The sequence below is a fragment of the Anarrhichthys ocellatus genome, unplaced genomic scaffold, assembly GCF_004355925.1.
Source record: "Anarrhichthys ocellatus isolate YVR2014 unplaced genomic scaffold, GSC_Weel_1.0 scaffold81, whole genome shotgun sequence".
Taxonomy (NCBI): Eukaryota; Metazoa; Chordata; class Actinopteri; order Perciformes; family Anarhichadidae; genus Anarrhichthys; species Anarrhichthys ocellatus.
This window is the reverse complement of record NW_022280111.1, coordinates 373,292-390,177: the sequence shown is the minus strand read 5'-3', so window position 1 is coordinate 390,177 and position 16,886 is coordinate 373,292. Positions and strand designations below refer to the sequence as shown.

Sequence of the window (16,886 nt, the reverse complement as noted above, 5' to 3'; positions counted from 1 at the left end):
ACACACACACACACACACACACACACACACACACACACACACACACAAGTATTCCATCAGCGCTTTACGGGCAAACACATTACATGCAAGCTCACACGCAAAACAAACCGAGGTCGATTCTGAACACTATGCACCCTGCGGTTTTCATGTAAAATATTCAGATCCCGAACTGACCGGACCCTAAATGATAGACTCGATGACAAACCGACGGTCTGTCATTCCCCCAAAGAACACAATTCCCACTCTAGAACACTGTATCTGGCCTATTACAAATGCTTTTTCCAGGACCTCATCTCCCACCAGAGAGAGACATAGTGTGCTTTTATCAGCACAATCATACGCATGACCTAACGGTATCTTCTGCCAGCTGCGAGCCCCTAACCCTGATTAATCCCGACAACAAAACATTGGTGGGATGGGATATCAATCAGAGAAGCGGCCACATAAACGAGGCCTCGGTCCAAAAAGGGGGGGCCTCGCGGCCGGCCTCTCTTTGATCCAGAGTCCAAGACAAAGTGCATGTAAGTATACGCTTTCAATAATAATGTCTTGGAAAACTGAAGCATGGTCTTGGAAATCATTACAATGCAAAAACTTATCATAAACTCAAACTGCCATCACTTCTAAACATGCAGCTCATTAGCGCTGTTCATGGTGCCAAGACAACAGATTATCACTAACGGCAGGATTTGAACTATCGTTGAATCTCATTCAGCATCATGGCTTTGGCTGCACAAAACACGCAGCGCATGGGATCTTCATGTGCGAGAGGACTTTGAGCCGAACTGCTGAAAGCATTCCTACACGGCAACGCATGAAGTCAAATTTACAATTAATCAGAGTCATTTTGCTCTGGGGAGCCGCTGGGTTTGAGACCTTTCTGGAAATGTTGAATGACTTCAGAAGCCGTAGAGGAAAGAAAAATTGCCCTAAGCGGACGACTGTATTAAAACAACATTAAGGGCTCGCGTGAATCACACGCAACGCCTGTATTTAAGCGTCCAGACGAGACAGAAAATAGGCCCTCAGAGTGGAATAATAGCATTTTGCAGAAACGTCAAAATTGAATTATGAAAACTAGGTTAGGGTTTAATAAGTGGAACCTCAGGCCTCGCTAAAACAGTGTGGGCTTGATGAGACAAATGTGTGTTGTTTTCTTTTATCCTCTTCTGCACGAGAAAAGAGAGGACGCTGCAATTAAAAGGATGACTTCATAATCCAGGCAGAGATCATTACAGGCATGTGGACCTGGCCCGGGAGCTGGCTCGCTCTGACCCATAAGGAAACCAAAGTAACTCCTGAAACGCTACCAGCACTAAGCCCCCCTGTGTCAGACAGATGAGTGATTTGTCACACAGCTTTTAAAACATAAATAACCTTAAAAAAACCCATCCAGAAAAAAAACCCACATGTTAAGCATTAAGTGATATGTTCATTCTATGCTGGAAGAAATAACCTGGCAGGCAAGACCTCTCTTACATACAGCATATTACTCATGTGCTATCTCATCACTTCCCGAGAGGCAAATAAAACAAGATCCATATCAACCGAGCGCCAATACGAACAATAACACTGCCAAGAACTCACACCTGCTCTCGGCTGCCCTGTTGAACCACATCAGTCTCGGGCATCATTCTTGTCTCGTGGTATCATGCACAGTGACTCGCTCTGCCACCGCGCTGTGCATTTTCACAAATGGGCCTATCAAATGTCAGCACATTCTTTTTTTTCCAGTCTCTGAATCATGCACAGCTTTGACAGATTAGTCAAAGTCTATTAGTCCACCACAGCTGTGAGGTATTAACGACATGGAGTATCTGCCTTTATGTTTTCTCATGTATTCTACTGCTACACTTTGCGTTTCGTAACAGTAGGAAAAAGGCAAGACATCATGTATTACCATGTAACTAGTAGTCTATAAATCTAAAGGCTACACAGGAATTTAAGTTGCGGAAATTTCGCAGCAAAATAAATTCATTCCACCAAACTCACTGCGATAAGTATTTGATCGCAGGTGCCAAGTAAATCCCGGCTAATTCATTTCATTCTGCAGTTCAACACTGATCTACAGCCAGCTGTCTAAACAGTGCTGACCTTTGAGGGAATATTGAGCCAGAAAGTAAAAAAAAAAAGAAATTAAGGCTGTCGCAACTTATGATCTCCGTTAAACGATCCAGTCTTCGTCAAGCTTCTCTGGAATATAAACTGCTCCACAAAAAGAGGAATGGTTTGCAGACACAGGAGTCGTGGTACAGATACAGCCAACTAAAGTGGAAGGAGTCTCTGTCTTTATGTCTGTCCCTCGACAACTGTTCATCTGATCCACTTCACAGTTGGTGGATGCATTGCTGAGGACACAAGGAAGTGCAAGCTCTTCAGATCTACAGGACATATTTAGTATTATGGAGGTGCTTTGTGTACACACTGTGTAGTGTATTGAGAGAGAGAGGGCCCCCTATTCACTCTTACTCTTCCTAATGGCTCACTACAGCACATTCAAGAACAGACAAAGCAAGACGGACCCGACATCTACGGGACGTGTTTGTTAGTGATTTTCTGGACAACCATTTATCCGATCGACTTTAAACTTGGCATGTGCATTGCTGAGGACACAAGGAAGCTCAGTGTCGAGTGTGATGTTGTTTGGATCAGCGGTTCTTGAGAAAGCTGTAACAGCAATACCGGAGGCCAGGCAATCGGTCGGTTCCGGGCAAGCACTTTTTGATTGGGCACTGCATTTGTCTATGTAACTGTCTATGAACTATGTGAACTTATTGGCCTATTACCAACCTATTGTGTAGAGTTTCTTTTTTTTACGCTTCTACGGTAGAACCAAATATTTAGGGCGTGGAAATGAATTTTGCTGTGATTGGGACTTAAAACTTATACATCATGTTGCTTTTTGATAAAAAAAAAAAAAAACTCAAGCAAAAACGAAGGAGACGTGATGATTGGAGTCACTCCATTTGAGCCGAGGAGTGGTTTTAATATCCGACTGCACTGTGACATGAGAAATGTTTTGGACAATGATCACCAACCTAGTGCCATAATTGAAACAATCGCAGCAGTTGGCTGCAATATTTCCCAATCTCATCTGGCTCTTATGAAAGCGGGAAAACTAACAAAAACTTGTGAAAACTGATATTTTTGCTTGGAGGCTGGTCGTACCAATCTGTTCCTGGTTCTGTCTTTCATTACCATAACAGGCTCGGTCATCATCTAGAGCCTCCAACGCTGTCTTAATCGTACATACCAAATTAACATCATGTAGCTAAGGCAGCATTGTTTTGCAACAGCTGCCGACAACTGTTAAGAGTTTATTACCACTTTGCTGGACACCGTTTCGCAAGGCAGCCTGCCCAGAGCCATGCTGGCCTCAACACTGATGTTCCCTCCGCAGAGGAGGAGGATTCAGCTGGGCACCGTCAACACTTCACAGCCCATTGAGAGCGCCTGCTTCGCACTCGTGGTCCCCGCTGATGTAACTCGCATTGTTTGCAGTCAGGCATATTGATTGTTTTCCTGCCTCGCGAGGGGGGAGAACATTTCAATAAGGGGTCTACGCAAACGGATCGAAGCCTACCGAGGCACGATGGCTTTCCAAGAAAGCCGTGAGCACATCTCTGGTAAACACAGGGTTTAAAGTAGCTGTTTTTATGCGATTGTTTTTGGGGGGGACTCAGTTTTACAGATCTTTCGATTAAAGTCATCTAAATCGGTTAGTCGACAACATCGCAACAACCCGAGCTCAGTTGAAGTTGACTTAAGATCCATATTCGCAGACAGCCATGCTTACCTGCTGATCTGTACAGGATCTTGGGCTCAAAGAATATGCAGGGGTTCTGGTCAGCGATGCAGGCGAGGAGCAGTCCCTTGGCCTGCACTGGACTACGAGGTATTACAACCTGAGGGACACATTGCACACTGTATTAGAACCAGTAACCATGTTAAAACAATCTCACCTACACTGCTATGTATGAAACATAACCAACTTGGATGTTTACAATGTAACTTGTTCACGTCTCATTTTATTGTGTGTAGTGTAGAAGGGCTCCAGAGCAAGAGAGTATCTGCTGAACTGCTTAATGTACAGAGTGGACTAAGACTCTTCACATCAACGCGTGTCTCTGTGTCGGATATTAAATCTCTTAAATGGTATTTCGGTCATAATTGGGGCATCAGGACAACACTGGGTCAAAGCTGCATCGAGCCTGTCAGACTGTGGTGTGGGACCGACTCTCAGATGGAGAGAACAGAGATGATTGTTTGTACAAATATTAACATTTATCTGGCTGACATTTGCTGCCAGACGAACATGTTTATTGCTCTCAGTGGTGGTTACTCACAGTGGATGAACTGGAGCCGTAAACCATACAGTCATTCCCGCTCTGTGGTGAGCGAGATACTTTGATGATGATTATATGTATGCTTAGTTGTTTTTCTTCCTTTTTTTAAAAGCAGGAAGGGAATTTATATCTTCACATTCAAACTTGTTTACTTTGAGCACATCTCAGAGAAACTATCAGCGCTCAGAGTAAACTTCCTGCATCAAATCTCTGTGAGGAGTTAAGACGTCTGTGTGAGTGAGTTATTGTTCTCACACAGAATCAAAGTAGCAAGCTCTCTCTTGGCTTTGTACAAGCCTGAAGCTTACAGGTGTGTTTAGCATTGAGCATGAACTTTAGATACAACTATATTTATGTGACTGGATAGTTATTGTTCTCCAGTTGCCACCACAATGGTGCACAACCAACCGTTTTTCTTTTTCCAGTCCCCGTAGCTTGTTAGGTCAGAGTGAACGGGGAAGAAACAAATCCTCTAGTTTGTTTTGAAGAACTTTGACTTAGCTGAGATGGAGCAGAAAACAGCTGAGCTTCCTTTGGCAAATGAAAACAAACATGACAGGTCGTCTCCAGATAAGGTTTGGAAGTTGCCGTGGGCGTTTCCAAAATATTCTTTCAAGGTTTTGTTATTAGGAATTAACAACACCGTGTCACGCTTCCAGTGTTTGAGTCTGGAGGAGTTTTGAAGGGAATGAATGGTTGAGTGGACAGTTCTAACAAGGAATTGTAGTAAAAAATGCTTCTACGGTTCAAAGTGTCTCAGCAAAAGCATTTATTTTTTAAATAAGTATATACACACACCAAGATGCTCTGTGGGGGAGAGAAGAGCCACAGTACTTTCTGTTCATACAGAGCAAGAGCACCTTTTCTTGGGAGTAAATGTAAGCCTGGGGTTCCCTCTCACCCTTGACCCCCCCCATCTCCTCACTATTTCTAGTTGTCCAACATGTTATCCTTCTAGATCATGGTTGGTGCAGGTTTTATTCACTAGGCGTCTAGTGGCCCTGGTTCTGCTCTTCTTTAGTCCCTTCTTGAAACAATAGAAGGTAAGCTTTAGCTGTGATTGAATAAAGTAGTAAAGTAATACATTGATTAAATAGTCCTCCTGTTACTTTTTCCGAACGTTCAGCAGGTTTCCTCTTTGTGTGCCGACCATATGTGAAGTGTTTCGGGGAAATATGAGAAACCGGGAACTTGTTGTTTCAGCTTGAAGACATTCTTGTGTTTTTACTTGTTGGAACACTGTCAATCAATATAATTAGAACGGATTGTAATTATTTTGCCTTATTCTGTATTTACTCTGTTGAGTGACTTTCAGTATTGTGGTTGCGTTAGCGTGACTCTAACTGAGGACTTCAAATTGGGAGTGCGCTTCACAAATGGAATCAGAGCTATGTATACACCTTGATGGTCTCCCAGAATACCTTCTTTCACATGTTTTGGAGCAAGACGTTTGCACAAATAGAAAAAACAACAACAATTCTCTAAAAAGGAAATCAAATAGAAAAGAGAATCTGGAATGAACCACATGGCTGACCTTGATGCCAGGGCAGTGGGCGAAGAAGGCCTCGGGGCTCTGGGAGTGGTAGAGTGACCCGTGGCCGACACACCCCCACGGAGCTCGGATGGTGAGGCTGCCGCAGTCGAACAAGTTGCCAGACCGGTAGCGGTACTTGGCTGCTTCATTGACGATCTGGAGACCAATTCAGGTTAACACAACCACACATTATTGGTTGACATAAGAAGAAGAAACGTTAGTGATCCTTATGGGACATCTGGGTCGTAAACATTATGAGGTTCTTTCAAGTGTATCCTGGTTTAATCAATTGCAGATCTATTTAGCAAAAAAGCCCCCTAGAAGATGTTTATGGATAAAAACCCCACACCTGTGGGTACTTCATATGCCGAGCCATTCTCTCTGCTGTTCCCCTTATTAAAGCTTTTACAAACCGTATTATATTTTTAACGAGTACAATAACCTCAAGTGTCTGGTTTTTACCTACTTCTACAGTTTCTGACACTGGGCATCCTCCAAAAAGGTGTCCCAAGTGTTCCACCCTGAACCTCAGGTGGGCTGTTAATTCAGCTTTTATGCCTCTCTCAGGTCAGTTTGGACGGCGCCGTTTTTTTAAGTGAGAACACAGAAGGAGAGAGAAAGAGGGAGCAGCACTAGATCTGATCTACTGTGGCTCTGCATCGCAGCAGGATTTCTCTTAGAAACTGGCCCCATTATCACACATTCATCTTGTGGAGGGCCAAGGATACTCGGCATGTGTGCTGTGCACGGTAAAACAGCACCGATGTCCTGCTCAGCCTGGTAATGCCACATTAATCTTCCTCGGGAAAGACACAGAACGGGCGTCTTTTGTCAACAGATCTACAGAGTTAGATTGTAGAACATGAGACGATAGGCAATTTGAGGTCTGTTTATCAAACACCTGCACGCAACAGGGAATATGATGTACAAACGAGACAGAAGACGAGTCGGAACAATAAATAAAATCAAAAACATAAGCGGCTGCCGGATTAGCAATTTCTCTCTTTCAAGTGTTTCTGTAGATACTGAATTTTGTGACCTTTGCGAGGAAGCCTCAGCCCTCCTCAAATAAAACTGCATCTGCATAGGGGGTTATCACATATATAGGACTGGTCTGGTACGAGTCACATGGATGCAAAGATATATTACACAACCATGTTCTTTACTGATTCATCATTCCGCCGACTTGGACCAGGTTTGTTTGCGTGCTCTCAGTCCAGCGCCTTTGCAGATGTGTGTTCTCGTACATCAGGCAGGTATGAAGAGAACAACTTAGCTCTACGTTCTCGCGGCATAGAAAGAAGTAGTAGTAGTATCGTTCACACATAAATGAAACCTTCTGATTAGAGACAGCTGCCACAGTATATTTCTGTTGACATTTTCAGCCTTTAAAAAGCTGCTTTTACACTGGCCTTTGGCGTAGTCACTCGATGTCTTGGCCAGCCATCCGCTGGTGTTTTATAGGAATAGTTAGGTCACTCAGATATGCCATCATATAGCGTGTGAGGGAACTGCATCTAAAAACCATGTAGATGGGCTGTTCTGAGCCTTCGTACCAACATAAAATGTGTTCAGTGTTTTTGCCATTAGTGATTCATATATTTAGATTTTTGCAGTTGTCATCATGCTTTGGGGGATGCAAACAGGACGTTTTTTTTTCATTAAATAATCTGAGGTTTTTAGGGGCTTCATTATATTTAATTTCTTCCTTGAGCCATATCATATATCAGCGTGTTCTGATCCAACAATAACTGCATGATGTCTGTGCATCCAGCTTTTCCAAGTTCGTAGTCCAAGTTATGACTCCGAGAAGGATTTTGGTGCACGAGGCCGGCTTTAGGAGTTACGTCAGCGTACTTTCCACCGCTCTAACCCTTTAACGAGAGTACATGCAACGTGCCGCTGCAAAGAGAGAGCTTCTTCCTGGACCTCGTCAATATTAAAACACGCATAAGATAATTACATTTCAACTTTCAGGTGTCACTTTGCAGCGTGTACAAATATCTAGGAGACTTCTTGTCTCTACGACATCAATAGTTCTGTTGCACTGTACTAATCTGCGATAGCATGAACCTGTAGATCTGCAACAATTGATCGATTTACAGATTAGGCGATTGACAGAAAGTTGAACTGCTTTGATTATTAGATTGTTTCAGTCAATTTTTAAGCAAAAGGACAAACGTTTATGGTTTGGGCTTCCAAAATGTGAAAGAAATGAAATCGTGTAAAGTGAAGATCTTTAGATTTTTGGACTGCTGACATTTGAAGACGTCACCTTGGGCTTTAAGAAATTAAGAAAAAGGCACTTTTCACAGTTTTCGTTTTTCCACAGACATTTAACAGACAAAGAGACCGATCAAGAAAATGAAAATCGGCAGATTGATCGTTAGTTGCCGCCCCACTTACCTGGTCAAAAGCAGGATAGATGTAGTCGGCAAACTGGATCTCAGCAATGGCTGTGGCCCCAGCAACAGCTGCGCCGATGCCAAATCCCACAATCCCCTGCTCACAAAGGGGAGTGTTGAAGACTCTGTCCTTACCTGGGGGGGGGGGGGGAGACAGTGGTGGAGAGGAGGAGAACACTTGTAAGTAAATGAAGCGGTAGCAGTGGAAGTGGACCTGTGGCTGCTGGGTGAGGGAGGAAGAGACTGCAGGCTGGGATCTCCAAACAGCACATTGTACTTCATCATGTAATTGAGAACACTGACCACAACTCTAGAGGGTGTCTAAGGAATAGCAGGTTTTCTCTTTCGTCTTCAAACAGAACAAGGCCCATGCCGCACACGTAATGACACTGCAAAGAACACTCTCTCAAAGTGCCATGCAGCCCGAAAATCCATCCACAGAAAAAAGAAATAAATTAAAAATTCCATCCTCCACCCTATAATCTGAAAAAGAGCCGCAAGAGTTGGACTCTAAATTTGGGTCGAGAGTTGTTATTTTTTGCTCTCGTCTCATTTGCTAATCCGGTCTTTTTCGGTTTCGCTGGGAAGATTCCGTCTTCTCAGCAGTGAAACTCTGCACTCTGCACGTGCCCTGCTCTGCCCCGGGGTTCGATTAGCGCCCAAAACCCTGTGAGGAACGAGCAATGAAGCGGTCCAAATACTGTGCTTCGCCTCAAATATGCAGCTCCATGTGAAAGTGACACCAACTAACACGTGTGTGTGGTTCTGTGTCATCAAAACAATGAGAAATAAATCAGTTAATGACGAGAAAAACACAACTAAGGGATGCAACAATATCACAATGTGTGAACATCACGTGCATTGTTGGGTTGACGCTTGCGCCTCAGCTGTTCACTGATGCATATTTTAATAGTCAAAATGTTTGCACACATCAGGGAGAGCACGTCGTGAGCGTATGGGGTCAAACTGTGCAGTTGTTTTCAGAGAAACGGCCGTCAGAGGCAGCCGTCAGCCAGCGTCGGAAGGGCTGGATCACCAAGGCGAATGCATCCGCCTCGTAAAAAGCCTTTCATATAGTGTCCGCCCTGCATTAACTTCTGTTATGTATAATGGATGAGAGTGGCAAAAGGTGTGCGCCATCCCTTTCAGCGGTGAGGGGGATAAAAACAGATTTGCGCTCGTCACTGTACACAAGGACGAGATGGAAAATAATGATCCCTCTCCAAAAAGGTCAACACTTCTGACGTCAATGAAAACAAAAGACAAAGCCAGCTACTGTGGGGTGGTTTCGACACTCCATGCTATTACACACACACACACCTTAAAATAGGAAAAAGTCAATCTACTGACATCTAGGCGATGCTGCTTTTATGCCAGGATAAACAAGGAAAGAACAGTTAAGTACCCTCATTGCAGCGTTTCTGTGCTCTGGTTAGTCATCTAGTTTTAGAGGATCGGAATTTAGCTGAAGACACATCGGGCTGCAAAATGGCTGTTCCCAGATTTACTGAATACAAAAATCATTTGGGTCGAAACATAACAATTTTCAATAAATCAAGAAAAAATTGGTCACATATACATATACATACATACATACATACATACATATACAGTGGGGGAAAAAAAGTATTTAGTCAGCCACCAATTGTGCAAGTTCTCCCACTTAAAAAGATGAGAGAGGCCTGTAATTTTCATCATAGGTACACTTCAACTATGAGAGACAGAATGGGGGGAAAGAATCCAGGAAATCACATTGTAGGATTTTTAATGAATTAATTGGTAAATTATTCGGTAAAATAAGTATTTGGTCACCTACAAACAAGCAAGATTTCTGGCTCTCACAGACCTGTAACTTCTTCTTTAAGAGGCTCCTCTGTCCTCCACTCGTTACCTGTATTAATGGCAACTGTTTGAACTCGTTATCAGTATAAAAGACACCTGTCCACAACCTCAAACAGTCACACTCCAAACTCCACTATGGCCAAGACCAAAGAGCTGTCAAAGGACACCAGAAACAAAATTGTAGACCTGCACCAGGCTGGGAAGACTGAATCTGCAATAGGTAAGCAGCTTGGTGTGAAGAAATCAACTGTGGGAGCAATTATTAGAAAATGGAAGACATACAAGACCACTGATCGTCTCCCTCGATCTGGGGCTCCACGCAAGATCTCACCCCGTGGGGTCAAAATGATCACAAGAACGGTGAACAAAAATCCCAGAACCACACGGGGGGGACCTAGTGAATGACCTGCAGAGAGCTGGGACCAAAGTAACAAAGGCTACCATCAGTAACACACTATGCCGCCAGGGACTCAAATCCTGCAGTGCCAGACGTGTCCCCCTGCTTAAGCCAGTACATGTCCAGGCCCGTCTGAAGTTTGTTAGAGAGCATTTGGATGATCCAGAAGAGGATTGGGAGAATGTCATATGGTCAGATGAAACCAAAATAGAATTTTTTGGTAAAAACTCAACTCGTCGTGTTTGGAGGAGAAAGAATGCCGAGTTGCATCCAAAGAACACCATACCTACTGTGAAGCATGGGGGTGGAAACATCATGCTTTGGGGCTGTTTTTCCTGCAAGGGGACCAGGACGACTGATCCGTGTAAAGGAAAGAATGAATGGGGCCATGTATCGTGAGATTTTGAGTGGAAACCTCCTTCCATCAGCAAGGGCATTGAAGATGAAACGTGGCTGGGTCTTTCAGCATGACAATGATCCCAAACACACCGCCCGGGCAACGAAGGAGTGGCTTCGTAAGAAGCATTTCAAGGTCCTGGAGTGGCCTAGCCAGTCTCCAGATCTCAACCCCATAGAAAATCTGTGGAGGGAGTTGAAAGTCCGTGTTGCCCAGCGACAGCCCCAAAACATCACTGCTCTAGAGGAGATCTGCATGGAGGAATGGGCCAAAATACCAGCAACAGTGTGTGAAAAGCTTGTGAAGACTTACAGAAAACGTTTGACCTCTGTCATTGCCAACAAAGGGTATATAACAAAGTATTGAGATGAACTTTTGTTATTGACCAAATACTTATTTTCCACCATAATTTGCAAATAAATTCTTTAAAAATCAGACAATGTGATTTTCTTTTCTCATTCTGTCTCTCATAGTTGAGGTATACCTATGATGAAAATTACAGGCCTCTCTCATCTTTTTAAGTGGGAGAACTTGCACAATTGGTGGCTGACTAAATACTTTTTTTCCCCACTGTATATAGTCTACATAGTCTACTCGGCATCCAGCTTGAGCCTGCCCATAGCCTATTCTATATAGAAAACAGCTCAATGCTGTTGCCATGTCTTGTCATGGCTTTTTCATTGTCTGTCAACGACAGACTTAAGAATGCACCCATACCAGTTTTGGGTAATGGGTTCGATACTGTGCTCATGGTTGTAAAACTACATCTGATACAACCGCACCCGATACCACTACAGCAACGCAGCCCGAACTTCGCCTGATGCAAACAGGTTGTATCCATCATTTTTCGCCAGCTGCAGCATTTGTGCAAAAACAGGCAGTAAGTTCCACCTCATCAATTAGTTCAGCTGGGAGGTTGTCAGCTGGGAGTCTGCCTGGCATAATCTTTATTGCAACCCCAGCGTAGCGTTAGGGAGCGTCCGCTCGTGTGAAGTAACGTTCCAGCTGTGAATGTAGCAGTGCAGTGTGTGTGTACAGTTTGTTTGTTCGTGAATAAATGCTACCGCTCCTCGAGAATCGTGAGGAGACCCAAGCTGAGTTCCCGTGTCTTGCTCGTCAGCCAGCTGACATTTGAAATGAAGCGGGTTAGCCCCGATGTTAGCAACAGCTCCAGCTCAGGCGCACTTAAGGTGTGCACACCTTTAAAGCGGACCATAATATTCTCCTTTATGTGACAAGCCGCTCCTCTGAGTTTTGCTCAGCTTTTTAAAAATCTTTAATATTTCTTGTAACTGTTTCTGATAGCCACGGTTAATTATTAACATCCTAATGCAAGGAACTATGATTTGATGGCTGAATTCCATTTAGCTGCTTCAGCTTCAGCTTCAGGTTCCTGGTATCGTGCATGCCGGCTCAATGTCACCGCTCACTCGGGACACTTGAATGGAGCCATTGTTAAATCTATAAAGTAGCACCTGCACTGTTTTTTCCTACTGTGACAAGTCAAAATGTCTGCTGTGAAAAAGGCCCATCAGTTAAATGAACTCAAACACATCTCCGGCACGTCTGCACTGCCGGTTCCTGCTACTCGTTAGCCGACACATGCGCCAACTCTGATACATCTGTAATAAGCCAACGTGTACCACGACTGCTACCTGCTGGAAAGAATGAATCCATGGAGAACAGTCTTTTCTGTGTGTAACTCAGAGCTGATTTACCCTTTAAAAGACTTATGATATTCACATGAGGCATATTAAACTAGTTCGGTGGGCCTGACTTTAGCAACGTCTCGAGCAACATTTGAACACCAGAGTAAAAGGAGCAGTTTCCTAAAACAAACTCAGACGTGGGCATTGACATTCCTCACCAGCTCACTGTGTCTCGTTGGTCAGGCTTCTCTGCTACAAACGACAAATAAGTGCAAACGGATCCTTCTGGTCCTCGAGGTGAACAGTGAACGGGGATATGACCTCGCAAGAGAGGAAGTGGAGAGATTGTTCACAGTCCTCTGCTGCCACCTGGTGGCAAACTCTTCTAATGCAGGCAGAGAACAGATCATCTTACCGTATTTGTCTCTCAGACCCACTGTGCATCGGAACACTCCACCGAAGGCAACATCTTCCCCGAAGATGACTGCAGGGAAACACACAACACAGGATTGTGAATGCATAAATGAGTGCACGTTCACCAGAAGTGTAAATGAGCACAATTAACCCTCAATGACGCCATTTACACATCCTGTCCTACATGTCTGGACGTCTTCATTCATGAACACGGCAACATGGAAGATCCATAAAGGAAAATCCATGTTTGAACACCGTGAGCAGTGGAATTAAAGGACCTGTTGAATTCAAGGAATGGGGAACAATAACAAGCGCTGCAATGCTACGTCTACCCGAGGGTCATACTGTCACTGACATTAAAAAAAAGAAAGGCTGCGATGTGAAAAAAACATCTGCAACGGGAGGGGGTAAAGGGAAGGTTTCCATCCCGGAGATAGACTACAGAACACGTGTCATAATAGGTGATGTTGCACTGTCAGGCATTGTGTATCCCACGTACATAAACTTGCAGATGAAGAAGCATCCATTCGCCTCTGCAAATATCAGGATGCAGTCTAAAGCTCTCTCTTATCAAAGGCCGGACACGCCAAGGCATCCATGGTTACACTTCTCACTGATCTTATTATATAAAGAGACAAATGAACCTTCAGCTAGTGCAGAATTGAAGTGGTTTTACAGCTTAAGATCTTCATATTGATATCATACAAAAGCATCAATAGCCAACTGTGAATTGTATTATAATTAGAACTGTATAAAATATACAATCCATTAGTGACAAACTGAAGCTTGGATAAGAGCAGACTATTAAGACAAGTCTCGCCCACTCGTTAATCGTGTTCAAACCCAAGAGAAAATTAAAAACACGAGAAAATGAGTGAACGCAGCAACTTCTCTTAAATCCCTCACAGCAGCCACTTAATCAGAGATCTGTTTGACGAGCGGTTTCTCGCATGAGGCCCGTTGGTTTGAGTAACACCGAGGACTCATTACTATGAGAATGCAATTTAACAATTTGAACATTTCCTGAATAAAACATGACGACCCCACAACCGGTTACATCAAATTCCATTATAGTCTAATGGTATGATAAGTTCCCCTTCTTGTATAGGTTTTTAGAATCTGCTGAAATAAAGTGTGTAGCTGTCTGATGTGAACTGGACTTATATTCCACTCTGCTGACGGGCTGAATGCACTTTGTCGTGCGATCTCCTCTTCCAGACCTGGATGTCATGGGTGACATACTTTGTACAACAGGCTCAAGTTAGCATATTTACTAGGTCATCCCAATTATTTTTTAATAGTTGGGCTGATGCTCACGTTTCTTATATGTTATTATATCTAGTATTTGTATAGTGATTTATACATCATTGGACACACAGTTATCCCATTGCGACACAGATTCAGATTAATTTAGCAGGACAATCAAGTATTTTAAAAGGTGCAATGTTTTGTTAGACATCTCTAACCTTTAAATACTTCAAATGTGAAGCATTGTAGTGCAACATTTCTGCATGGCTCGCGTGTGTCTCGTCTTACAAGGTTAAGAGAATGATTTAAAAAGCGATCAAAGGGTTGACCCTTCACAGATGTCCATCTAATAAACACTATAACATGTCTACCTGCTGTCGGATCACTGGCCAGAGTGTTGTCCAAAGCACTTGTAACCGACTGGAACATGTTCATCTTCTCGGTGGGGCCTAAAAGGTTTTAAGAAAGAGAAAAAACATTTAAAATAAGGACTTAACACAAGCAATAATTCATTATTGTGCATTTGAAAAACAAAAGTACACAAACTGCAAGTGACCATACCAGTTATAGCAGGAAATAAACCACATTGAGATAATTTGGCAAACTGCCTTCAATCAAAGAAACAATGCTTTGTTATAGAAAAGGAATAGTTGACATTCCAACAGGTTGTTTGACTGGATCCAGTAGCAATGTGTTGAGTGCCAACATCCTGGTCGACTGAAATGTAGAGGAAACAATGAGCTCATGGGACCGTCTCACACTATGAGAGAGAGTGTGTGTGTGTGTGTGTTTTATATATATATATATATATATATATATATATATATATATATATTCACTACGCCAGCCTTGTTAATACACTTGCTCGGCATATTGCCCTATTAAATAAGCCAGCAATAATATTCTACCAGACAATGGAGCTCATCAGCAATGGCAGCATTCTCGGTTGAAGACAGACTGTGACGTTAGCCACAGCTGACCATCATTGCTACAAAGGGCAGCATGCAGCCTGGTTACTAACACTTCCCCTGCAGTGAAGAAGCTGTGTTTGGCTTGTCGTTAGTTGAGCTTGTGTGAGCTTCACTGTGCAGAATGATGCATGTGAAGAGTTTGACAGTAGAGGGATGTTTTCACATTCATCAGGGGGAAAGTTTCTCTGCGCTCACCTTGAACACCCGTTTATACCTGATGGTTTTTGGGACATCGCAGCTAGTTTGGAGACAATCATGGTCTAACGTGCAACTCACACAGGTCATACGAGGATGAAAAATGAAAATGCACGTTCACCTAGAACTTGACATCTTGAAACAGGGAGAAGCGCTGTCTACACACAGCGTCAGGTCGGTCAAATGCCGTGACAGATGTGTCTCTTTCCCGGTTTGACAGCTGAGTAAACATCGCAAATACAACCCTTTCACATCAAGCTCTCAATGCTGGCGAGTCACTTGACTTTAACAGTTAAACTGTGAAGAACCTCCAGCGCTACACAAGTATTTCCTGTTGAAGTAGCTAACGTTAGCCGGCTAACCAGCCACTCACCATACTGTGTGGGTTCGGGGTCAGGCTGGAAGGTAAAGTGCGCGACATGTCTCCGTTGTGTTTTTGTACGGGAGCTGGAGCCCGGCGACAGTTTCAGCAGGGTGGCGGCAAAAGAGATCTGAGGGCCGGTGCCAACGCCAGAGATGGAAAGTTTCGAGTGTGCGCCTCGGACGAAGAACCGTGCAGCAGCCGCCATCGCTGTTGTTATAACTAACCAGGAAGGGCAAAGCGCGAAGATCGTCTATTAAAGTGAGGGGATCACTCTCAATAGAGGCTATCTAGCCGTAACCCCGCCCACAATCTTTCTTACATCCGACACATGATACACGGGTTTTCTATCAGTACTCTAAATTAGATTCACAAATTATATTTCAGTACCGGATCAAAACAAAAGAATATAATACTATATCGTTCAACAATTTTATCCCATGAACAATATATTTTGTAACATATATTGCTACCTTTATTGTCATTATCATTGTATTAATCGTCAGCTGCTATTATTGTATTGTTTTTTTATTATTATTTCTGCTAATATTTGTGCTACTACTGCTTTTAATACTCTTATTATATGTATGATTTTGGATTCGATATTGTTATTTTATTGTGTTGTTCATTCTGTACACATGACATCTATCACACGAATAGAAAGCCCTCCAATGCTAATGTGTGATTATTTTTTTTATTGGGCTATGCAAATTAAATTGAATTCAATATCTTTGAAATAGAATTGTATTGGCTATTAAAGTACATGCATATTTTGCGATGATTGGGGACAGAAATCCCTTTTATCTTGCCGAGAGACCATCGAAAAGTGGAAAGAGAAGTTTCGGAAGAGAAGGAACGTCGGCACTCTGTGATACCCAGGAATAGTGACAGAGTGAGACCTCTGCTGCTTTTTCTCTATGCCAGCCGGCCTCCACGCGCAGATCGTGATTGGTCAAAAAGGAGGGCGGTGTTGGATACGGTCACTTTCATGGCAGTGGCCAAATCACGTCTTCGTCAAGCAGCAGTTTCATTCTCGGGTGTTTACGTTGTTAAGTTGGCATCAGCGCCGTTTTATCTATCCTCAGTTTGAGTAGATTTCATTTTCTTTAATAAACTGTCACACGTCA

The 16,886-nt window shown here is 43.3% G+C and overlaps 1 protein-coding gene across 2 annotated transcripts in view; it reads right to left on the bottom strand.

Moving 5' to 3' along the window:
- bckdhb (branched chain keto acid dehydrogenase E1 subunit beta) overlaps positions 1–15,988 on the bottom strand; it is a 68,491-nt gene extending 52,503 nt beyond the window's left edge. For both annotated transcript variants that reach the window (XR_004213746.1, XM_031874413.1), the window contains exons 1-6: positions 15,772–15,988; positions 14,604–14,681; positions 12,986–13,054; positions 8,287–8,420; positions 5,881–6,036; positions 3,797–3,905 (exon numbers count right to left, since the gene is read on the bottom strand). Coding sequence is in view for 1 of the 2 variants with exons in the window: in XM_031874413.1 (XP_031730273.1) it covers positions 3,797–3,905; positions 5,881–6,036; positions 8,287–8,420; positions 12,986–13,054; positions 14,604–14,681; positions 15,772–15,967 (742 nt within the window). In the remaining variant the exon portion in view is untranslated. The remainder of the gene's footprint in view (positions 1–3,796; positions 3,906–5,880; positions 6,037–8,286; positions 8,421–12,985; positions 13,055–14,603; positions 14,682–15,771) is intronic.
- Positions 15,989–16,886: the final 898 nt, after the last annotated feature.